The sequence below is a fragment of the Camelus bactrianus genome, chromosome 7, assembly GCF_048773025.1.
Source record: "Camelus bactrianus isolate YW-2024 breed Bactrian camel chromosome 7, ASM4877302v1, whole genome shotgun sequence".
NCBI classification, from domain to species: Eukaryota; Metazoa; Chordata; class Mammalia; order Artiodactyla; family Camelidae; genus Camelus; species Camelus bactrianus.
In genome coordinates, this window is record NC_133545.1 from 4243122 (window position 1) to 4268379 (window position 25258).

The 25258-nt window shown below is 35.8% G+C and overlaps 1 protein-coding gene across 16 annotated transcripts in view; it reads left to right on the forward strand.

Annotated features, from left to right (window-relative positions):
* Positions 1-25258, forward strand: part of KMT2C (lysine methyltransferase 2C) — a 237423-nt gene that overhangs the window by 54893 nt on the left and 157272 nt on the right. For all 16 annotated transcript variants that reach the window (XR_012507989.1, XM_074366700.1, XM_074366699.1 and 13 more), the window contains one exon: positions 8158-8246. Coding sequence is in view for 15 of the 16 variants with exons in the window: in XM_074366700.1 (XP_074222801.1) it covers positions 8158-8246 (89 nt within the window). In the remaining variant the exon portion in view is untranslated. The remainder of the gene's footprint in view (positions 1-8157; positions 8247-25258) is intronic.

Sequence of the window (25258 nt, forward strand, 5' to 3'; positions counted from 1 at the left end):
CATGTGATTTGATATTTTTGTAGTTCTTTGAGTATCAAGTAATTTTAGATTGGTTTCTGAACATTTTGAGTATTATAAAACTCTGGTTTCTAAATGTTTTATGGAGAATGTTGGTATTTTTGATTTAGCTGGCACTTGGCTCTGTAGGCATAAGCTACAGGTTTCAGCCAGCCTTCTGTGGGCTGTAGTGAGGTCAGTTAGCTTTGAAAGCCTTTGCAGGGCTGTTTCTATCTGTACTGTGTGTGCAGTACCAAGTGTTCAGTCTGGGGCCTGGCCAGAGGTCTGTTAGCTCAGTTCTGAAAGGTTTTGTTATACTAATTAGGATCAGGTCCAGCTGTGAGCAGGTTGTCATTGGTCAGTTTAAGCCAGCGCTCTTGCTGCACCTCAGCACTCGTGTGTTTCAGACTTCTTTGAGTTCAGGCCAGGGGATACTGGAGAGGTAAAAATAGGAGTAAACTTAGTGATACTTTGCTAGTACTTTGAGTTTTGATGTCTATTACTGAACAACCTGCTGTTATATGTTTTTAAGGAAACTCAAATAGTAGTTTAATGTATTATTTACATGTTTTACACTTGCATTCAGTAAGAGAAAAAGTTTGGCATATATTCCTCCATCTTATTTAGAACTAGAACCCCTTGATAATCTTCTGTTTGGGATTTTTATGTGTGTTTTTAAAGTGAAAATAGGCTGTGATTTTATTTTCTTTTATTACTTTAGTTTTGATTTGGTATAACAGTTGTAATATTTACAAAAAATGGTTGGTAGAGTCTTCCTTTTTTATTCTCTAGAACAGGTCTGTGTTTAAGACATACGAATATTGGTTTTACATGTCTTTGATTTTGCTGTCAGTGTAATGTTAGCCTCGTCGAGTAAGTTGGAAAGTACACCTACCACCACTACTTACTGAAGATAGTGTAGAGTTCGTATTATTTCTTTAAAAAAAGTTGGATAGAGTTCATCAGTAAAGCTTTCTGGGATTTTCCTTGTATGAAGGTTTATATTTACAAATTCAAGTTTTGAAATAGACATTGGGTTATGCAAATTTTTTATTTCTATTCTTAAGTCATTTTTGGTAATTTGTCCCTCGCAAAGATTTTGGTCCATTTAATCTAAGTTGCTAATGTATTGACATAAAATTATTTTTAATATTTTCTCATCCTTTTAATGTTTGTAGTCTTTCTGGTAATAACCCCTCTTTTAATATTTCTGTTGATAGTTTTGTTTTTCTTTTTCCTTTTCTCTTGTCATTTTTGTTGGAGAGTCATTTTATTCTTCCAAAGAACTGTCTTTTGGTTTTATTGATTTTTAAAAACTTCTCAATTATTACTGTGTTTGTGTATCATTGATTTCTGCTCTTTATTATTTCTTCCCTTATTACAGGCTTGATTTCATTTTCATTTCTTAAATTTCTTAGAAGTGGAGACCTGATTACAGTTAGAGTTGAGATCTGTCTTTTTTTCTGATACAATTATTTTTTACTGTTTATTTTTACTATGGTTGATTCAATATTACATAAGTTTCAGGTGTAAAACGTGGTGACTGACGATTCAGTTTTTAAAGATTATATTACATTTATAGTTTTAATAAAATATAGGCTGTCTTCTTTGTTGTACTATGTACCCTTGTAGCTTATTTATTTTATACATAGTAGTTTGTACCTCTTAATCCCTTACTCCCGCCTTGCCTCTTATATAACTATTTAAAACTAAATTTCCTTGCATTCACTACATACCTGAATCTTACAAATTTTGAAATGTGTGCTTTAATTTGCATTTAGTTCAAGCTATTTTAAAATTTCCTTGTCATTTTTTTCTTGACTAATGGGATATTTAAAATTGTTCTTTTATTTTTTACTGAATATTTGAGGTGATTGCATATATCTTTTTTGTTTGTTTCCAGGACAGAGAACATGTTCTGTGTGATTTCAGTCTTTTAAAATTTGTACACAGGGGACTATAGTCAACAAAGGAACTATATTCAATATCTTGTAATAGCCTATAATGGAAAAGAATATGAAAAGGAATATACATATGTATATATGCATAACTGAATCACAATGTTGTACACCAGAAATTACAATACTTCAATTAAATACTATACTTCAATTAAAAAAATTTTGTTGAACTTTGTTTTAACTTCTGTAATACGGCTTATTCTTGGGATCGTATGCTTGAAAAGAGTAGAAATGCTGTTGCCATTAGGTGGGGTGTTTGTTCCATAAATGTCAGTTAGCTCCATGTCATTGGTAGTAGTCTTTAAGTCTTCTTTTTACTGAGTTTTGTGTGTACCTATATCAGTTATTGAGCTGGGTGTTGCAATATCCAAGTATAATTGTGGATTTGAACATTACTCCTTTCAATTATTCTGTCTTTTGAAGTGTTGCATTGGGTACATACATATTTAGGACTAATATTTCCTTAATGTATCGACACTTGACCATTATGAAATGTCCATTTTTAGTTCTTGCAATATTCTTTACTTCAAGTTTACTTTTTTTAATAATATAGTCCCTGTAGCTTTCTTTTAGTGTTGTCACATTATATCTTTCTGTCTCTGTTCTATAAATGTCTTTATATTAAAAGTGTGTATTTTATAGACTTTTTAGTGGAGGTGCTGGAGACTGAACTCAAGACCTTGAGAATGCTAAGCACACACTCTACCGCTAAGCCATACCCTCCCCCCGTCTTTGCTTTTTAATTGTAGTGTTAAGACCATTTACACTCAACATAATTATTGATGTGGGTAAGTTTAAATCTACTTGTGCTTTGTTTTGTATTTGTTCTTTCTCAGTCCCTTTTTTTTGTTCCCTTTTATTCATTTCCTTCCTTTTTGGAGTTAATTGTATATTTTTAAGGATTCTGTTTCATCTTTATTTGACTAATAAGCTAAGCATGCACATGTGTGTATACAATGGAGTAGCTCTAGGATTTACCTTATGTATTTTTAATTCATCAGAATCTACCTTCAGGTAACATTTTATCACTTGAAATGTAATGTAAGACCCATACATCAGTATATTTTCACTTTTACCCTCCTGTGTTTTGAACCATTTGTTGCCATACATCAAAATTTCATATATATTATGAAGCCCACAATAAATTATTTTTGCTTTGAACAGTGAGTTAGTTTTTAAAGAGATTTAAAAATAAGCCTTTTATATTTACTCATGTATTTACCATTTCCATCATTCTTTATTCCTTCACATACAGGAATTTTGATCCAAGTTTTTATTGAGTATCATTTTCCTTTTTTTTCTGAAGAATTTCCTCAACGTATCTTGAAATGAAGGTTTTTTTTAGTGAAGAATTTGTTCAGCATTTGTTTGAAAAAGTTTTTAACATTACTATTATTTTTGAAGGCTAGTTTCTGCTGTATGTTTAATTCAAGGTTTATTATTTTTAAAAATTTTCCTCTAATCCTTTTTAAGTATGTTGTTTCACTGTCTTCTGGCTTACATAGTTTCAGATGAAAAGCTTGCAGTCATTCTTATTTTTGTTACTCTGTAAACTGTATTTTTTGGGGGGCTGATTTTAAGACTTTATTACTCTTATTTTTGGCAAATTGACTATAAAATGCCTTATCGACTTGTGTGTGTGTATGTGTGTGTGTGTGTGTGTGTGTGGTTTTGTTGTGTTTCTTGTATCTGTGGGGTTTTAATTATACAATTTGCAAGACTTATAGCTGTTACCTCACTAAACATTTTTTCTGAACCCTTCGCTCCAACTCCAGCCTCACACGTATCAGACTGGTTATTATTGTCCCACAGGACACTGCACCTGTGTTTATCTTTTTTCCACTTTGTCCTTTATTTTGGATAGAGTTTCTTTTTTCCCCTGTGTCTTTAAGGTCAGTCATCTTTTCTTTTGCAATTTCTAATCATGTTAAATCTTTCAAAGTGAAAGTTTCATTTGATGTCATCTTTTGATGTTACTTCTATTCCATTTTCTTAACATTTTAAATTATCTTTCATTATTATTCTCATATTCATGTTTTCCATATTCAATAAACATGAGGCATATTGATAATAGCTGGTTTAATGGCCATGCCTGTCCCTTCCATCAGCTCTATTGTTTCTTTTCCTTGATTTTTCTTCTGGTTGTGACTCATTTTCTGGCTGCTTGGTGTATCTTGTAAGTTTTTATTGGATGCCACACATTGTGGGGTTTTTTGTTGTTGCTTAAAGCTAGATTTTGTTGCTTAATACTTTAACAAGTGTTAAACTTTTTTTTTTTTTTTTTTTTTTTTTTTGCTACCAGTTAAATGTGTATCGCTTTGATTCTGTTGAGACTTTTGTAAGCTCTTGCATGGGTTGTCTAGGCATTTGTTCTAGGCTTCATTTAGCCCTATTCCTAAAGGCATGTTCCGCTCTAGTTTCTGTGAATATGTTATGTAGTTATTGAGGTCTTGGCACTCTCGCTAGAGGGCACACAATTGATTCCTGGCTCTCCGGGAGCTCTGGGACTTGTTCCTATTGCAGCTCTTCTGAAATTGTTCTTTCTTTGGAAGCTGTTCCTGTTCAGCCTCGTGGGATTTTACACCACAGCTATACAGATTGGTATTCAGATAAAAACTCGAGGGTACCCTTATGCAGATTCCTGGAGCCCTTTCCGTGCCCAGCTCCCTCCTGTTGTGTACTCTGTTCCACAGATTCTAGCCGCCTCCAGTTCCCTGAACTCATGATTTCTTTCTGCTCATTTCGGCACAATGGCCTTCCCTCTCTGTGCTACAGTTTGGAAATTAACTACATACAGGAAGCCTTTGCGATGGTAGGGTTCACCTTGTTTCCTTTCTTTCAGGGATTGCGGTCATGTCCCTGCCTGTTTTCTAGTGTCTCATACTGGCGTTTCTTATATTTTGTCTGATTTTCTAGTTGTTCATGACTAAAGGTAATTTTAAACCTTGTTCCCATGTGGCTTTAGGTAGAAGCCTTCTATGTTATTTTAGGAACTCAAATTAGTTTTAATTTACAAGATTAACAAAGAACATTGAATTTTTGGTGGAAAATTTTCTCCAGTAAAGTTAGTAGTAATATTTTACTTCATATTTCTTTGCAACAAAATGAAACAAAGGAAACTAAAATGAAAGGGTTAGGAGATAGAAAGGAAAATAGAAGAAAGAAGAAAAAAACCAAAGAAAGATTAAAATAATCTTTGTGTTATCATTTACAATTAGACTTCGAAGTTCTATTTAAAACCAAAACTGAGAACATCTGAATACAATATGGAAATATAAAACACATTCATCTGTTTTACCATTTAAGTATGGAAATTGGCAACTGACGTGGTTTGACAGTATGACCATCATTTTTTGCATTCAGAAAAAACAAGTTCAGTGTTTGATTAGTGAGAACGATCACATACCAAAAGCCAATGAGCAGCAATAAAAAGACATGAATGAAATATGGGAAATTTAAAGGTGGCATAATGTTTGTAAGTTGATCCATTGGCTAGAATGAATAAAATTCTGATGAACTGATGAATATAAAACACATGTTTTATTGGTGCCAAAATCGAGAATAGGAGAAATCAGAAGAAGAAAAAAAGCAAAGCAAAAATTAAAATTTATTTTTAACTAATAAATACCACAATGCAGACAACCAACATATTGAGATATTAACTAGATAAAACAAGTTTGAAATAAAGCCGGTTGTGCCCCCCAGAATAATGGCTAGTGATGGTCAGGGCAGTGGAGAGAGAAACTTAGAATAGAGCAGAACATTGGCTTGGAAGATTAAGCAACAAAGCCAGCTAAGCCATGTGTGTTTCAGTTTCTTTAACAGCGAGTGTACATAATTATGAAGGATATAAAGGAAAGTTGAAAAGTAAATTCTACCTCCATAATACCTTGTGAATTAATTTCTTATCCTCGTCCAACTGTAGCAGTCATGTTGGGATTATTTCAAGAATTTCCTGTCTTCTTGTATCTAGCTGTTAAACTGGTCAACAAGTTTTTAAACTAACTGCCGCCCCCCCCTTAAAAAAATTTCTTAGACCTCATATCTCCTTGCTGCTCCTCTGTCACTCTGCTCCAGCTACGGTGTGCCCTTGCCGCCCGACCATCACTTCACAGACTCTTTTCTTAAGAATTTGTGTTGTGGTTCCTTCCACTGCAGCGCTCTTCCTTCAGATATCTGCATGATTTGGTTCCTCTTCTACTTCACATCTCTGCAGAAGCATCTCCTTACTCAGATAGAATTTTATTGTATAAACTTTGTTTTTTAAATGTCTTATTTAAAAAGGTAGCTAGTCCTTCATTATCTGCCTTATTTTTACTGTAGCATTTTCTTGATATTATATGTGTTTTATGAGTAACAAACATTCACTAGAATGTAGTTTAGCGAAGGCAGGGATTTGTTTTGTTTGCCTCTGTATCCTTCATTTTAACAGAGCCAGACACAAGGAGGATTGATCGAATCATCTAATGATGCTTTTTAAATGTGTTGTCCAAATATTTGCTTAAAATGCTTTTAATATAATGCTTTGTCCATCAGTGTCTGAGAGTGGGATGTTACTTCTCCCATAACGATTGTGAAACTATCAATTTCTCTTCGTGCTGTAAATGTTTGTTTTATGTGATTTGAAGTTCTGTTGAATTGTATTATACTGGTAAATTATTGTTTTCATCATTAAATAATGACAGCAAAGTTTGAGTCATTTATATTTGCAGTAGAAACTCATATTTGTGTTTATTTTTTAATCTTTTAATTTTATGTTCTATTTATTATGTATTTTTCTCGCTTTCTGCCTGCTGTTGAACTGGTCAAACTTCCCTCATTCTTTCTCCTCTGATAGTTCTAAAGTTTTCTTTTAAATTAAACATGGCTACTTTGACTTTATAAAGATAATCTCTCCCTTTTTCCATGAACAGTAAAATAGACCTTAGCCTTAATCACTCTTTCCGTCGCGTTTTTGGTTCTGCCTCCTTTCCCCCTTTCCCTCGTGAATGACGCTGTTGTGGCTGTTCGACTTGATGTGTTACACTGGCAGATTTCTACTGTTAAATCATACTTGCATGCTGATTATGTTTACTAAGTTTAAATAATTTTTTCATCCATAGTTTTTGGATATGTTAGGATTTTGGTTCGGATACTCCTTTTTAATTTTGTGGGGAGCAGGGTCGACTTTTTGACAGTTTGAAGTAGTTTTCTTATAAAACCATTTGGACTTATTATAATCATCATTAAGAAATTCTTATATCTTTTTTTATTGATTTTGATTGATTAATATCCTTTTCTAAAAAAAGATTGAAAGGGTTTCCTATTGTTTAAAATAGCCTTAAATTTTTTCCCCGTATTATTGTCCTTTATTTCTTATTGCTTTCTATTCTTTCAGTGTTTTTCAACTAAATACTGAGTTCATTTGTATTTTTTCTTTTTAAGTAATGAAATAATTTAAAGCTCTGAAATTATATGAATACTGCTTTGTCAATGTCTAAGTTTTTTTATATGTAATGTCTTGTTTTTTATTAATTTATGTGTTTTTAATTTCTTTTCTTTTGACTCATTTCTATCCCTTATTTATGAGGCTTCAAAATCTTTAAAGGTATTAGTTTTAGTTTTTTTTAATTGCATTGGGTCAAAAAAATCTTACTTTACCATGATTCTTAAATGTATTTTACTTTAGTGAAGTGTTTATAAATTAAAATTCAGCATCCTTTTTGTAAGGCAGGTGTGATTAAATCACGTGTACCAGGTTTTTGAGGTTTGCAGGGGTGTGCATAACTTTTTACATTAAAGGATAAGTGTCTTAAAAATACAGACATTTGGGCATCACTCCTCAGTTTCATTAGATCTAGAGGTATAACCTGGTGTGCAAACTTTGAGAAGAACCCATTGGGTGTTAAAAATCACTACTGTAGATGGAGGGAGTCATCTCAAAGTCTGGTGAAAGAGGAAAATCTAAAATAACTCAAAGAAGTGAGTTGTGATGACACAAATATATTAATACGGGCCTGTCTCCACATGTGCATATAAAGAAAGGCTAGATTTGGAGGCAAAATGACTATAAAGTGTGATGTTTACTTTTTTTATGATAAAACGAAGGAAAAACTTGCCTAAATTATTTTATTTCTTTGTACCTTCAACTACTGCTTTATGTTGAGTATAATTCTAAGCCTTAAAATGTAACATTTAGTTATATGTACTTATTTCTTTGTAGGCCTCGAAGTAGAGGAAAAACTGCAGTGGAAGATGAGGACAGCATGGATGGGCTGGAGACAACAGAAACAGAAAATACTGTGGAAACAGGTACCAAAACTGAACTTAAAAATTTCAAAACTTTCATAATAATTTACAAATTTAGCATTTATCTACATACTATTCTAAAATTCTAAAATTTCCATTTACTAAAATATTTTGATAAGTAATGGCAAAGTGAAAAAGCTGAATGTTCTCTTTTCCCCCCTAAAGCCCTGATTTAGTAGAAATCATTTAATCTCTGTAGATAAATACTTTATTAAAGCAAAATTAAAACTGGAATAAATAGTAATTCCAGGCCATTAGTATAAGAGCTCATACTATATTTCTGGCTTATGAACTATCTAGTGTTTGTCTAAAGCTTATTGTGTTAGTACTATGTGAGGAAAAAATTATGTTCTATTAGCCAGTAGTACTGTGAGATGCGTGGTTAAACCAGACCAGATGCTTCCTGGTGCTCTGGACTTCGAGGTGCCTTAAATAAGCTAATGCGTATTGTGTGTCTGCAAGAGGAAGCGGAATGGGTTGTCCAAAGTAGTTTCTAAAATTTACATAAAGTGATTTAATGAGGTGTCAAAGGGACTCGGTTTCATATCGTAATCAGAGTACCTCTGTACGGGCGGTCTCCCATTGTCAGTGTTTTTACGGTTGTTGAATAGTTTCAACATAGTGATAGGCTTTTCCTCTGGAGTTGAGTGTTGTCTCCTAATCTTTACAGAATGTCACATAGCTTTTAGAGAAAAGTTAGAAATTGATATATTTTTTAAAATACAGTTTTCCATAAAATATTTTTAGTTGTCAAATGTGTTGCTATTATGTACCTGTAGTTCTTAGAAAAGCCTTCAACTCTTCTACAGTTCTCATCCCTTTTCCCAGAGGGTCTAGTTAGGGAGAGTGACATGAGTGAAGCTTGGACGTTCAGAATTCTGCTTTTTTACCCTTTGGTGCACATCCATTACCACATTACTTTAAACTTGAATTTATATAAGTTCCCCACTAGGTATTTTTCTTATGATTTTTCCCTTAATTTAAAATTTTGTTCTGTACTTTGTGCTGTTACTTTCTAATGAGAAGTTTTTTGTAGTTTCAAGTGACATTTCCCATGTAAGGATTACTTGCAAGTTCCTTTAAACCTGTGCTATCAGGCTGTGCCCCAGCTCCTGTTATGCTGCACTTCGCAGCAGTCTTCCTCAGTACTCCTCTCATTCTCTGAAGATTTAGCACCTCCCTTTTTATTTTCCTCTGCTTCTCCCATTGTCAATTTTATTTTTCTAATTTTTAATTTACATACATGTAGTATTTATTGTTTGTACGAATAGTTTTGAGCTTTAGCTTTTTAAACTTACGTAGTTATCAAAAAAAAAAAAAGAATAAAGCCAACCACAAAGAATCAACAGGATATAGTAATCCATTCATAGTGGACAGTCAAATGTGCCTACACATATTAAAAAAAAATCAGTCATCTAAGTTATAAATAAGTAGTTCATTTCTGTCATTTTCCCCCTAAATTCCACATATAAGTGACATCATGTGGCATTTTTGTTTCTCTTTCTGGCTTACTTCACTTAGAATGATGATCTCCAGGTCCATCCATGTTGCTGCAAGTGGCATTGTTTTATTTTTTATGGCTAAGTAGTATTCGTGTGTGTGTGTGTGTGTGTGTGTGTGTACACACCACATCTTCTTTATCCACTCATCTGTTAATGGCCATTTGGGTTGTTTCCATGTCTTGGTTATTGTATATAGTGCTACTAAGAACATTGGAGTGCATGTATCTTTTTGAATTATATTTTTCTCTGGGTATATGCCCAGGAGTGGGATTGCTGGATCATGTGGTAACTCTGTCTTTAGTTTTTAAAGGAACCTCTGTACTGTCCTCCATAGTGGCTGCACCAATTTAGTTCCCACCAACAGTGTAGGAGGGTTCCCATTGTCAGTTTAGTAATCTGTTCAATATGCAGACCTCTTGTCTCCTTGGTTTCTTCAAAACACCTATTCTCCAGCCCGCCTCAGGCACTTATTCTTATGGGGATACTTCAGCCTTTGTCATTGTATCACTAGGACACTTGCTGTTTCACTTTCAAAATCTCAGTTTCAACTGTCCTACCCTCTGACTACTACCTCTCCTTTTTCTAGCTCACTTTTTCCTAATATCCACACCACAATAATCCTTCAACCAAACTGAGTCCTCCAGCCCAGTGTTTTTACCAATAGGACTTGTCAGCCTCCTTTCCTAGCTCAGACCCTGTGATCCGTCATTGTAGTCACTCTCTTATGCACCCCAAATTCCTTTGCCATCTTCCCACTATTTTGCCTTCATAACACAACCCAAATTCTGCATTTTAGCAGCCAAAATGGCTGGAGAAAAACATAAACTTGCTGACTGGTGGCATTTTAAATTTATGACGTCAATCTCAAGTGGGTCATAATTGCTCCCCTCCAGTTATTTTACTTTTACTTAGAATCCCCTCTCCCTTTATTAGTGATAATTCTTTCACCACCTTCTCTTCTCTCTTCTATCTCATTTTTCATTCTTCAGTTGATGATTATTTCAGTGAAAAAAGGAAAAATAGAAGCAATCAGGAGAGAAATTCCACATTCATCCACCATCAAATTTTCTTTCCTGCTTGCATCTCTGCCCTTATATTCCACCTTCCCTCCTGTGAAAATGGGATGAAAAGTGTTTCAGGTTATCTAAGGCCAACTCTTCTACCCGTGTCCCGGATTCTGTCCCCTGTCCTCTGTTGTGGCTTTTGTGCCTTCAGTTTTCCTTGGTTTCCGGCATCATGAATTTCTTCTCTTGATGAATCAGCTGCAGCATTTGCTGCATTTCACCCTTCATAAACATAAGTACTTGATCAGGTATCCTCTTTCAGCTACTGTGTTGCTTCTTTGCTCAACTTTATAGCAGAAATCCTTGAAAGAGTTACCTGTACTTAAGGTTGCTACTTATTTTTGACGATTTCCTCATGAACCTACTCCAGTCAGGCTTTCTTCCTCCTGCTCTACTAAAGCCGTTGCCAGAACCACCATTCAGTCTTGCCTGCCTTAACTATTTAGTAGCATTTAACGCAGCTAACCACTTTTAAGAGTGAAACTTTAAAAAAAAAAATTGACTTTCTTGACACCACATTCTCTTGCTTTTTCCTGTCTCACTGATCTCTTTCATTGTCTTTTGCTCATCTTCGCACAAATTAGGTGGTCTCATTCAGTTTAGCTGCTTTAAATATATCTGTGTGCTAGTAACTCTAAAAATTGTATTACCAGCTCTTTTCTTGCTTTGAACACAATCAGTACCTTTAGCTTACTTCTTAACATCTCTTCGATGTCTAAAGAGGATCTCAAACTTAATGTTTCCTGTGGAACAATTTATTGTTGTCCTGAAATCTCTTCTTTCACTGTTCCTGCCTCAGTAAATGACATTGTGTGTTGTTTAGGCTAAACATATGATCACTGGAAAATACTATATGGGCTTTACCTTTGTAATACGTCCTGGCTTCAGACACTTTTCCTCTCCACTGCTGTGGCTCCAGAACTTGCCAGCACCACTGCTGGCTGCTAAAGCTTCCCAGCTGGGCTCACTGCTTATACTCTTACTTTACCCATTTTAGTTTTGTTCTCTACATAGTAGCAGAGTGATGTTTTAAAACCCAAAGTAAGAGTCTTTTCCTTCCCTTGATCTTCAAGCTTTACTGACCTTGGCTACTTCCCCTTACTCTCCAGGCTCCAGCCTTTCCTTTCTCAGTCACTTGTACTTTTTGTCTTCCTTGCTTGGAACCTCTTTCTCCCATATATTCCCTTACTTCAGTCAAATCTTTACTCAGTTGCTCTCTTGTCAGAGAAGCCTTTCCTTACCAACTTGTCTGAAAAGCAGCACTTGGTGTGGTCTGTCCTCTTCTCTTGCTTTACTTTTCCTCCTAGTATTTAGCAGTTTTGACATCATAGTACATGTTTTTTAGGTTGTTTCCATATCTTGGCTATTGTAAATAGTGCTGCTGTGAACCTCTGTGTGCATGTGTCTTATTTATTTATTTGTTTGTTTGTTTATTTATAGTCAGTTTACAATGTTGTGTCAGTTTCTGGTGTACAGCATAATTTCAGTCATACATGTGTATATATATATATATATATATATATATATTCCTTTTCGTGTTCTTTTTCATTATATGTTACTACAAGATATCGAATGTAGTTCCCTATGCTGTACAGTGGAAACTTGTTGTTTATACATATTTATTGTGTGCCTTTCACACTAGAATATAAGCTTTATGAGGTCAGGAATTTGTCTTGTTGGTTGATTTATTCCCAGTGCCTCTAATACTGCCAAGCACATAGTAGACATTGACTTACTAATTGAGGCAGTAGTGCGTTCTTATATTTTCCTAGGCTACTCTTGTTCTTGGAACATCACCACATAACTAAAATTCTGACATTTAATTTTTTTTACCTGAAGAGCCCCACAAATAGACTGTCTTCTCATACCATCTCCCATGAGATGTCAAAGCAAATGAAATTTTCGTGAAACGGTTTAACAGGAGCAGGATGATACATACATATTTTTTTATCCTGGCCTTCTGTACAAAAGTTAAATGCAATCAAATGTGTTAGCCTTTGCTCTGTCTTTGTCCTTGGAACGACTTTTGTTCAGTTCCTTTAGTGAACACATAGGGCAAAAAAGAATAATAAAGAAAAGGAGAAAGAACAATTGTTAAAATTACCAACTTGCAAACAAAGAGAAGAGTTCCATAAATTTCTAGTCAATTTAAAAGCACATTCCAGTTGACTGCAAGGCTCTAACATCTCTGTGGAAGTCTCAAGGCCCAAGGTTTATTGGAAACTCTTTTACCCTCAACTATGCCTTGACACATTTCTTTAATGGTTTGTAGTAAACTAATAGTATTTATTCAAGTGAGTACTCTTTAGAGAGAGAGAGAGAGAGAGAGTGTGTGTGTGTGTGTGTGTGTTGAGGTTGGGTAAGTGGTTGGAATGAGTATCCTTCAAGTGGTCATTGGGGAAGTAGCAGGAAGTCTCACAGGTCACTTTAAGTTTTTATGGAAGAACATCTTGCCTTTATTTTGGAGATGGTGACCCTTGACAGTTCTGTGTGTATTTTCCTTTATGAATAAAATCAACTTGAATGAAGTGCTACTTACTTGAAAAGAGAAATTCCACTTCTCTTTGAGATCATTTTATAATCAAGGCTTTGCAGGCTTGTTTTAGTTAATTATAATTGGTTAATTATGATTTAGCTAATTATAATTAAAAACACTTTTTTTTCTTCTCAAGTTGTCATAATATGGCTAGTGGGTTGACTAGCTTTTGGCTGGCTTCTGAGTCCTTTTTAGTATCATCTCAAAATGTTTCAAAGCTCATTGCTTGTGGGCAACAGTATTTTTCAGGCCCATCTTTAATACTCTGTGCCCTAGGATATGAAATTGACTACTCTGTAAGGATTCCTAGTTTTTTTTTTTTAGTGGAAACCAATATTAGAGATACAAATCTAGGATCTAAGAATGTGTATCATACTATTTCTGTTGAGAATTAGTTATGTTGGTCTGTTTCAGTGATACACTAATAATTAGATGTGTGGGTATATACATGTGCTTACAAATTCAGTTCACGTTGATCCTTTCAGTTTACTGCTAGCATAATTTTTAAAATAGACTTTAGTTTTTAGAACAGTTACTGATTCACAGCAAAACTGAGTGGAAGGCATAGATATTTCCCATTCACCTCCTGCCCCCCATACATGCATAACCTACGCAGTTATCAACATTCCCTGCCAGCACTGGTACATTTGTTACAATTGATGAAACTACACTGCCACACTCTTTTCACCCTGAGTCCAGAGTTTACATTAGGTTTCACTCTTATTGTACATTTTATGGGTTTGAACAAATGTATAATGGCATGTTTCCGTCATTATAGTCTCATACAGATGGTTCCACTGCCCTAAAAGTCCTCTGTGCCCTGCCTGTTCATCTTTCTTCCCCTCTAACCTCTGGCAACTATCATTCTTTTTACTGTCTTCATAGTTCTGTCTTTTCCAAAATGTCATATAATCAGAATCATACAGTATGTGGCCTTTTCAGATTGGCTCAACAATATACATTTAAGGTGTTTTTCATGGCTTGATAGCTCATTTCTTTTATTGCTGAATAATACTGTATTTTATGTATGTACAACAGCTTATCTCTTCACCTACTGAAGGGCATCTTGGTTGCTTCCAACTCTTGGCAATTATGAATAAAGCTGCTATAAACATTTGTGTGCAGATTTTTGTGTAGACATAAGTTTTCAGCTCCTTTGGGTAAATACCAAGGAACAAGATTGCTGGATCATATGGTGAGAGAATGTTTAGTTTTGTGAGAGACTGTAAAACCATTTTCCAAAGTAGCTGTGCCATTTTGCATCCCCACCAGCAATGAATGAGAGTTTCTGTTGCTTCACAGCCTCCCCAACATTTGGTGTTGTCAGTGTTCTAGATTTTGGCCATTCTGATAGGCATTTAGTAGTATCTCATTGTTTTAATTTACACTCCCTGATAACATATGTTGTCAGGCATCTTTTCATATGCTTATTTGCTATCTGTACATCTTCTTCCACTATTTTGTCTGTTAAAGTCTTTGGCTTAGTTTAAAATCAGTTTATTTTCATATTGTTGAGTTTTAAGAGTTAAGTCTTTGCCAAACCCAAGGTCATTTAGATTTTCTCCTACTTTATCCTTTAAGAGTTTTATAGTTTCACACTTCACATTCTGTGATCCATTTTGAGTTAGTATTTTGAAGGCATAAGGTCTGTGTCTGGATTCTTCATGTGTATATGTGCATGTGTGTGCATGCACTTTGATGTCCACTTGTTCCAGCACCTTTGTTGACAAGACTGTCTTTCTCCATTTTATTGCCTTTGCTCCTTTCTCAAAGATCAGTCAACTGTATTTAATGTGAGTCTGTTTTGAGACTGTCAGTTCTGTTCCATTGATCTTGTTGTCTGTTCTTTTGCAAATACTATACAATCTTGATTACTGTAGCTTCATGGAAGTCTTGAGGTTAAACAGTATCAGTGCTCCAACTTTGCTCTTCTTCTTCAATATTGTGTTGGCTATTCCAGGTCTTTTGCTTCTCCATATAAATTTTTGAAACAGTTTGTTGCTATGCACAAAATAATGAGCTGGATTTTGATTAGGATTGCCTTGACTCTATAGATCAAATTGGGAAGAACTGACATCTTGGTAATAAATATTGAGTCTTCCAGTTCTTGAACATGGAATAACTGTTTAGTTCTTCTTTGATTTTTTTTTCCATCAAGTTTTGTAGTCTTCATCATATAGATCTTGTACGTATTTTGTTAGTTTTTTGCATCTAAGTTTTTTTTTTTTTGAGTGGGAGTTGCTAATGTGAATTTCCCCCCAAAATTCCACTTGTTCTTTGCTAATGTATAGAAAAGTGATGCATTTTTGTATATTAACTTTGTATCATGCAACCTTGCTGTACAGACTAGGAGTTTTTTGGTTGATTTCTTTCAGATTTCCTTCATAGTCATGACATCTTTGGCTAGAGACAGTTTTTTTATTTCTACCTTCCCATCAGTATTTCTTTTTTCTCGTCTTACTGCAATAGCTAGAACTTCCAGATTATATTCAAAATGAGTCGTGAGAGGGGGATATCCTTACCTTGTTTGTTCCTGATCTTAATGGGAAGGCTTTTAGGCTCTCACCATTAAATATGATGCTGGCTGTAAGTTTTTTGGTAGTAGTTCTTTATCAAGTTGAGGAACTTCCTCAATTCTTAGCTTACTGGAAGTTGTTATTGTTGTTTTTAAATCATGAATGGATGTTAGATTTTGTCAAACACTTTTTCTTGCATCTACTGATATGATCATGTGATTCTTATTTTTCAGCCTGTTGATGTGATGGATTACATTAATTGATTTTCAAATGTTGAACTAGCCTTGCATACCTGAGGTAAATCCCACTTGGTAGCAGTGTATAATTCTTTTTATACATTTTTAGATTAAATTTGCTAATATTTTGTTGAGGATTTTTGCATCTATGTTCATGAGAGATACTTGTCTGTAGGTTTTTTTTTCCCTCCTAGTGATGTCTTTGTCTATTTTTGGTATTAGGGTAATGCTGGCCTCATAGAATGAGTTGGGAAGTATTATTCCCTCTGCTTCTCTCCTCCAGAAGAGATTGTAAATAATTAGTATAATGTCTTCCTTAGGCATTTGGTGGAATTCACTAATGAACCCATGTGGACCTGGTCCTTTCTGTTTTGAAAAGTTACTAATGATTGATTCAATATTTCAGTATATATAGATCTCTTTAGATTGTTTCTTATTGTGGTGAGTGTTAGCAGATTGTGTCTTTCAAAGAATTGGCCCATTTCATTTATATTATCAAATTTGTAAGCATAGAATTGTTCGTAGTATTCCTTCATTGTCCTTTTACTGTCCATGGGACCTGTAGTGTTGGCTCCTCTTTAATTTCTGATATTAGTAATTTGTGTCCTCTCTTATTTTCTTAGTTAACCTGGCTAGAGGCTTATCGATTTTATTGATCTTTTTTAGAAAGCAGCTTTTGATTTTCTTGATTTTTCTGTTGATTTCCTGTTTGCAGTTTCAATGATTTCTGCTCTAATTTTTATTGTTTATTTTCTTCTGCTTACTTTGGATTTAATTTGCTGTTCTTTTTCTAGTTTTCTAAAATAGAAGCTAAGTTAATTGATTTTAGATCTTCTTTCTAATGGCACAGAAACAAATTTATTTGGCTTATTGATGAACATTCCATGTGAGCTGGAGAAGAATGTATGTTCTGCTGCTGTTGGATGAAGTAGTCTAAAGATATTCATTACATCCAGTTAATTAATAGTGGTGTTGAGTTCAGCTGTGTCCTTAGAGGTTTTCTGTCTGCTGGGTCTATTTCTGATAAATGGCAGTTAATGTCCCCATATATAATAGTGAATGCACATACTTGTCCTTGTAGTTCAGTCAGTTTTTGCCTCATGCATCTGACATTCTTTTGTTAGGTGCATGTATGTTAAGGATTGCTATGTGTTGTTAGAGAATTGACCCTTTTATCATCATGTAATATTCCTATTTATCCCTGATAACTGTACGTGCTATGAAGTCTGCTGTGTCTGAAATTAATATAGCTTCTCCTACTTTCTTTTGATCAGAGTTCTGTTCTCTTAGTGAGTTTCCAGTAATCCACTATTATTGACTGTAGTCATCATCTGGTACATTAGATCTCCAGACTCTTATGAGAGTTGGTGAACATTTGCTTGAATCATTACTTCTGTATTTTAATTAACACAAGGTAAGTGACACTTTCAGACTACATCATTAACAGTTTTATCTAGTGTGCTTAATTTATACTAGACTCCAGTCTTGCCCAGGGGACCTCATTTCTCACAAAGGAAGAACATACTCAGACTGGTTGCATGCTTGTGTCTTGGCTTTCACTTTGTATAGACCATTCTCTCAATTACCAAGTCTTTTTCTAAGAACCACGTCAACACTTCTGTCAGTGAATACAGACCCAACCTCCTCTTCAGAAATTGTCTGCCTTCAGAAATTCTAGAGAAGTCTGTTTCTCTAGAATTTTTGCACACCCAGAAGTGTCTATCTTACTTCTTCTGCTATAATAATAATAATAATAATAATAATAATAATAATTATTATTATTATTATTATTTTTATTTTTATTTTTTATTTTAGTGGAGGTGCTGGGGGTTGAACCCAGGACCTCGTGCATGCTAAGCATGTGTTCTACCACTGAGCTGTATCCCCCGACCCCCGTATCTTACTTCTATTTGGAGACAGTTTTAATGGATATTGTGATTTACCTGTAAGTCTAGGCACGATATTTAACCGTTCTTTATCTCTGAATGAGTTTAGCAGATCTGGGGGCAAAACTTCTCACCAAAAGCCCTGAGAAGGGGAGCTATTGTAAATGATACATTTGGGGGGGATGGAAACTGGCTTCCAATTGTCCATTAGTAATATATAAAAATTTTTTTTTGTATGTTTGCTTTGTATTAAATTTATTTGTGTCATGTTAGCTGCAGAAATTTTTGTACATATCCTTTCCAACCTATGGAGTAAATGTTTAATTAATTTTTATGAATTACTAAGCCTCCCTCAAATGGTGCTTAAGGGCGGTGTGTCTTTTAACATGACGTCTAGTGTTTTTCCCAGGTTTGGATATTAATTGTTCTTATTATCTTTATTTGCTAAATGGTTTTCAGTTATAGCTTTGGTCTCTTTGATCTCTGAGACGTTTAGAGAGAGTTTTAAAATTTTCCAATTATTTTTCTGGCTATTCTCCTTGTTTTTGTCATTCATTTATAATTTTATTATATTGTTTTGGGTTTGTACATGTTTTATATTTTATATTTTGAGATTTTTTGACATATTCATCAGCTTTGGAAAACTCTCAGCTGTTATATATTGAAATCTTGCTTTTGTACCATTCTTTTTTCTAATTGAATGTTCATTAGACTGTATCATTGTGTTTGTTGCCATTTACCCTCTCCTTTTGATGTTTTATCCTTTTGTCCCTCTGTCCTTTATTCTAGATAGATCATCCTATGTAGATCTTCTAGTTAACTTATCCCCTTTTAACTTTGTCCCCTGTTAAGCATGTCAGTTGAGTCCATTTATTATGTTTTAAAAGTTTCTTTGTTATTCTTTTTCAAATCTGCAACTGGTAGTTTTTAAAATTTAATCTAATTATTTTAATTTTTTTTTATATTTGTTTTTAGTTTTGGGGCAGATGGTTAGGTTTATTTCGACTGAGATACTGGGGATAGAACCCAGGACCTGGTGCATGCTAAGCGTCCACTCTACCACTGAGCTGTACTCTCCCCCTTGTTGTAGTTTTCATTTCTCTCCTGAAAATTTTAATGTTTGGATTTTATTACCTTTACTAATAACAGTGAATACAGTTGGTTTGGTGTTTGATTATTCCCGTGTCTGGAGTCTGTGGCTTTTTTGCAGTTGTTTCTGCTCTTGTTCATGTCATATTGTCTCCTCATAGCTGATGATCTATGCTTGTGTACTGGACGGGGTATCTGACCATTTATTTGTGGAAAGAAATTGATGGTGTACCCCCCCCCCCCCGCTACCCCAAGATGATTTTTTCTTGGATTTTTTCCTGGTACCTAGGGGCACTAGTATTTTAGGACCACCGCAGTTCAGTTTTACGGCTCTGTTTTCTGTTCCAAGCATGTGACTCAAAGCTGTGCAGCAGCCCTTGCAGGGGCTAAATTCTGCTTTACTCTTACTCTCAATGCCAGCCCTTTGGGATTCCTGCCATCCCTGAGCTCCCATCCCTGGATGTTTGTAAACTTCTAGGACCATCCATGAGTCTTCGAAAGTCAAACGTGCATGCTCTTAGCTGCCTCTTCCCAAAAGGCTGAAGTCCCCATGGGAAAGGCAGCCCTGGATACCACACTCGCTTTCCTCATGTTCCTTCCCTGGGGTTTTGTCTGGTAGTTCTTTACTGGCGTGTTCATTTTTCATGCTTTTAAGATTTGTTTACTTTAAAAAAATATTTTACTCAGCTTTCTTATTTGTCTTCAGTGGGAGGGTTGTTCCAGATTACCTTGTCTGCTATTAGTGAAATAGATATTTTTTGGAGTTTTCTCTGCATCATAATACGTGGTTAGTTTACATACATTTTTTTGGCAGTTGAATAGAATGTATAGCCTCTTTTGTTTCCTTGAATAGTGTATGAAACTTGATATTCATTTATTAGAGTCTGTCAGCCAGGATTTGTTAATAAAACTAAAATAATTAAAATCCCAAGAAAGAACAAAATCCGTGGGTCATGTTCTGTCATGTTCAGAGGTCAGGTCCAAAAGAAGGAAAGGATATGATTACACAATTCCTTAGATATGTTTTCTTCTGTAGTCTTAGTACTATAAAGAAAGCAAGAAAAGTATTGCCAATTCTGTGGAGGTAAAAGAAGAGAGAGGAAAAAGATTTTTTTCTACTTAATAGTTGGCTAAAACATAGAAGCATACATGTTGTTTGGATAACTAGTAGAAAATGGATGTCGGTGTTACTAAGTAACTACCAGATACTGGCCCATTTAAAATATTGTTTATTATCCTCTGTGCTTCTTTGTAATTTATATATGTGTGTGTATAATAAGATTTCTCTTTTTGCTTCATATTGCACAATGTATAATAATAACCAATTTTAAAATCAATATTGAACATCACCCAGGTTTTGTGATAGGCTTTGGTTTGTATAAAGGATATTAATGGTTGCTTTCATAGGGCATATCTTCCAGTAGGATTCTGTATCCTATGAATAGGACACTTTTTTGTGCCATTGACCCCTTTGGCAGATTATTTTCCAAATAATGTTTTAAAGTGAATAAAATAAAATAATATTGCAAAGGAAAATAGTTATATTGAAATATTATCAATAGTAAAAAGCCAAATTTGTAATTTTGTAATGTGTTCTTTTTTTATTTACACTTAAAAAGTCGAGTGTATAATTACTGTAATTTTGCAATAGTGATGAGGGTAAATGGTACTTTGGGGATATCTGCAAACTGAATGTGATAAATTCTCTGCTTTCTGATGGTGACAGAGATAGGAGTATTGCTGTACCACTCTGCTTGTGCATATATTCATAATCAAATGGGTTTTTAGAATTCTTAATCTCAAAGGTTAGTAAAAACAAGGATGTAATTTCTCCCTCCAGCGTTCTAGAACCTCTGATTAAATACATTTAAAAATTAATTAAAAGATAGGGTGCTTTGAAGGAATGTAGTGTGTGTTGGTAAGGAGGCCATATTTGGATTCTAGAATATTTTTGACATCTTACAGTCTATCGTGGTCTCATGTTGTTTGCTTGCATGGAGTTTGCTGAATATGTTTTTATGATATACATATATACAGGTATACAAATGATACATATAGCCCTTTCAAATAATTATTTAACCTTTAGGGGAGATAATTTCATATTGTTCAAAATCAAATATTTTATTTCCATGGACTTGGCTGTGAGGTAAACGTTCTCTCTACTTCATAATCTTATTCAGTAGTGCTCAAGAAATAAAGAGAAAAACTGTATTTTCAGCTTTCATCTCATTCTTCATATTCAGCAAATGATTCCTCAGTAACATCATCCAAGTAAAATAGTAACATTTCTCTATATCACTAATTTACTCATTAAATTTATGTGCTGTGGTCAGGTGATGTGCCAGCCGTGAGTAGGAGTGGAAGGAGCAGGTTTGGGCTTCTGGGCCGTAGAAGTCTGATTCTGAATCCCAGCTTTGCCTCTTGTTAGCTATGTGACCTCAAGCTTGCTGTTTAACTTTCAGACTTCAGTTTCCTTATCAAAGAGGATAATATATCATATTGTATTCTTTTTTAAAAGAGAAGAGTTAAGTAAGAGGACTATTTGGCACACTTGCACTTGTCCTTTCAGGTTTAGCTGGGCTTCTGATACCTTTTTGAAGCCTGTCTAAGCTATTCTTCCCACCTCCTCCCTAACTGCCATCGTACCTTGTACCTCCATCAGGACAGTTACTGTGTCCTGTCACCATCACCTGCTATGGATCCACTGAGGACAGGGATCCTGACTGTTTTATACTGTCTACCATTGGAATAGGACGTACATTACGTAGTAGTTACTTAAAATTTTGTTTGGTAAAAAAATCACCCTAAAGTAATGATTTATTAAATCAGTAGCAGAGAGCCAGGAGGTAAATAAACGTTCTCTCGATTTCTGTTACTTCCCACAATACAACTTAATAATGTGTCATCTGACATAAAAAAATTCATATCTGGTGGATGATAGCCAACTAGGTAAAAAGTAAACATGGAGTTAGAGTATAGTGTGTGAATGTAGGTAATCAACAGCTACCACATACCTACTTTTCCTATATATTTAAGGCATTGGGCTAAATGCCCAGTGCAGCAGTATTTTTTATTATTATTATTATTATTATTGTTGTTGTTGTTGTTGTTGTTGTTATTGTTATTATTATTATTCCTAAAGACAGTTTTATAGTAGGTGGCATTAGCTATCTTTTAAATGATTAGAAAACTGAAATGGAGATGAGGCTAAGCAAGTTGCCAAAGTCACGATGCTAGCAAATGAGTGAGCCATGATGCAAATTCTGGACCATTTGATTCCAAGCCTTTGATTTTAACTAACACAGCAAAATAGCCTTTGCTATTAATTTTAAACTTTTTCGTGTCATAGAACCAACTATTTAGAATTCTAAAGTAAGAGTCATGAGAGGTGGAATGGCATTGTGTAAGGGCAGCTAGGGGTAACTTACCACCAAGATTTCCCAGCACATAGGCGATGCTGTTGCAGGAAGTCCACAGGCTATCCACGTTCTCTCAGGAAGTTCCTTCCACACAAGTAGGCTCTTTAGTGTAGTTGCCACCCACATGTGACACCTGGTGGTTTGAGATTAAACACAAACAGGTGCTACAAATAAAATCACCCCCGTCTCATCACCCACAGGATTGGAGAGGACTCCACCCTTCTGGCTTTAGAGTATCTTGTGACCAACTGACATTGCCAGTATTTTAGATCAGGTTCAAAGTAAGGAGAAAGATACACTGGAGATTTTATATCAAAGAAAAAGATAACACTTAAGTTTTTTTAGTGATTAAAAAAAGATACCTGCTTGTTCTAATTTGTACAGATCTGGACTGTAAGCATTTGAACAAGTAGAACCCCACGAAAGGTAGAAACTGTGCAAGGTGCAGATAACCGAGTACTGGCATCAGATCGGTTCCCTCAGTTGTCTCTGCGTTTGCGGTCATTTCATCCAGAGGTGCTCTGGATATCATTTTCAACCAGAGCAGTCTGTTTTACGTCCTGCTGCCAAACTCCGACAATCTTTTAAAGCCTCGGGCTAAGAGAAGAGAGAGACGTAAACGCTAGTTTAATTGTCCCGCCTTGACTTGGACAGATAGTGAGATCTAACTTGCTCTACTGAATGAGGAGTGATAGTTTAAAAGGATAGGTTCTGTTACTGTGTAGTTTTCACGTATTGAGGGATACCTTTTTCTGTTTCTATTCTGTGGCTGGATCTGCTCCCCAGGAAGCAGTCATAAGACTCTTCCTTACTTCTTAAAAAGCAAATGATTGAAAAACAAAATCCAAACCAGAAATAAAACCAGAACCTGCCAGCCCCTCCTGTGTCTTTGGCAGCTCCAGGGTGAGTCCCTGGGCAGAGCCAGCAGCGATAACAGCTGCAGGAGGAAAGAAGCGACGGTGAACTCTGAAAGCTGCTTTACTGTTGTCCTCCTTGCGGGCCAGGCCTGTTCCTGGTCCCATTTCTGTAAAAACAGACAAACATCTTTGTTTGCATCTGTTTTTTTTTCCCCTCTGAAATTTCAAAAGGTTGTGTACCTGCAGACCTGCTAGCCTACCAGTAACGTTCGTGTTTAGCCTCCCGGTTTCCTTCTTGGTCTAATTTAGAGAGAGACGGGCAGGCAGGCTGTCCGCTTACTTGCTTTCCCTTAGTTATAAGCAATAAACAACCCCCCTCCCCAAATGTTTGAAGTGTTACGTATTTTCTTTTTCTGGGGGACAAAAATAAGGGAATACCTGAGGTTTTGCCTCAGTTTGCCAGAAGAAAAATTTTGACTTGGGGCCATGGTGCTAGATGGTAGCATAAGAGGAGAGGCAGACAGGCCAGACGCCCTGGGGGAGCTGTGATTTGGGGGTGGAGGCTGAACGGAGCCAGCTCCTACAGGGGACTCTTCTGCTGCAGGACCCTCGTCCGTTTGGCTCGTTGTCTGTGAGCTGCTGAGGCCCCCGTCTTTTTCTCCCTTTACAGTTATCTTCTCTTGACTCGTACCCTTTCTTGTTACCTCGTAATAGAAATAGTACAAAAAAAGCGTGTCCCACGTCTGCTCTGGGCATCTGTGGGTAGAAATGAATTGCTTCTTTAAAGGTGTTTCTGTGTAACTCTGTCACCAGCAGACTCTCTCAAGCGAGTGCTGTGACCCTGTCTGTCTCGGGCTGTGAAAGCCCTAGGCGGCCCGCAGCACGGGCTCCTTCCTGGCTCTCTGCAGGCGCTTTCCCTGCAGCCACAGGCTCTGCGGGCACCCAGTCTGCTTCTTGAGCTGTTGCAGGTCACAGTTCTCCCAGATATTTCAATACAGCACGGAAGGTGTCAGTTGATTTCCAAACACGACTGTCGCTGTTGTCCTCACCTGTGTCTCTGTGTGTCTCAGCAGCCCACCTGTGTGTATTGTTTTTGTCGCAGAGTTCTCCACAGCTGATGGCAGTTTCTGTCTGATTAGAGCATAGATTAAACTGCTGTAACAGACCCTCAGCTACAGCAGTGGCTTACATACAACAAATTCATCTTTCTCTCATATATTCTTGAGAATGAGAGGTCCAGGCTGATGGGGTTGCTCTGTGGTTGTTAATGGGCCCAGGTTCCTTCCATCTTGCTGTCTGCCCTCTCTCCGCTGAGTGGTGTTGCCGTCAGCAGCATTGCAGCTGGTGGCTGACATGTCTGTGGGCCAGTCTGTGAGAAAAAGGGAGCATAATTCAGTCCAGAGCAAATCTCTTCCTTTTAGGTAATAGAAACTACATGGTTACTTCTGGTCATATTCTGTTGGTGAGAACCTGCCATGCTTAGCTGCAAAAAAAAAGCAAATAAAGTCTGTAGCTGAGCAGTTATGTGCCTATTCAGACTTGAGTAACATAAGAGAAAGAGAGTGTGGATTTTGTCCTTTGTCCATTTTCCACGTGGTTATGTGCCTTGTTCATCTGTGGAGTTCTTTGCACATTCTGAATTTGAATACCTTTTTGGGGATACAAATTGCGTGCATTTTCTTTCAATCTGTGACATGTTTTAAAATTTCATTTGTGGGTCCTTGGTCATATAGAAATTTAATATTCTAGTAAAATTTGCAGATCTTTTCATAATCCTTCTTTGATGCACGTGTATTTTATATTTGTGGATTTGGTTCTGGGTGCTCTTTATCAGTTTTGTGCCTAGGAGTAGACAGGACATAAGCTAGGATTGATAGGTTCCACAAGCACTTGATTTATGGTCAACTCTT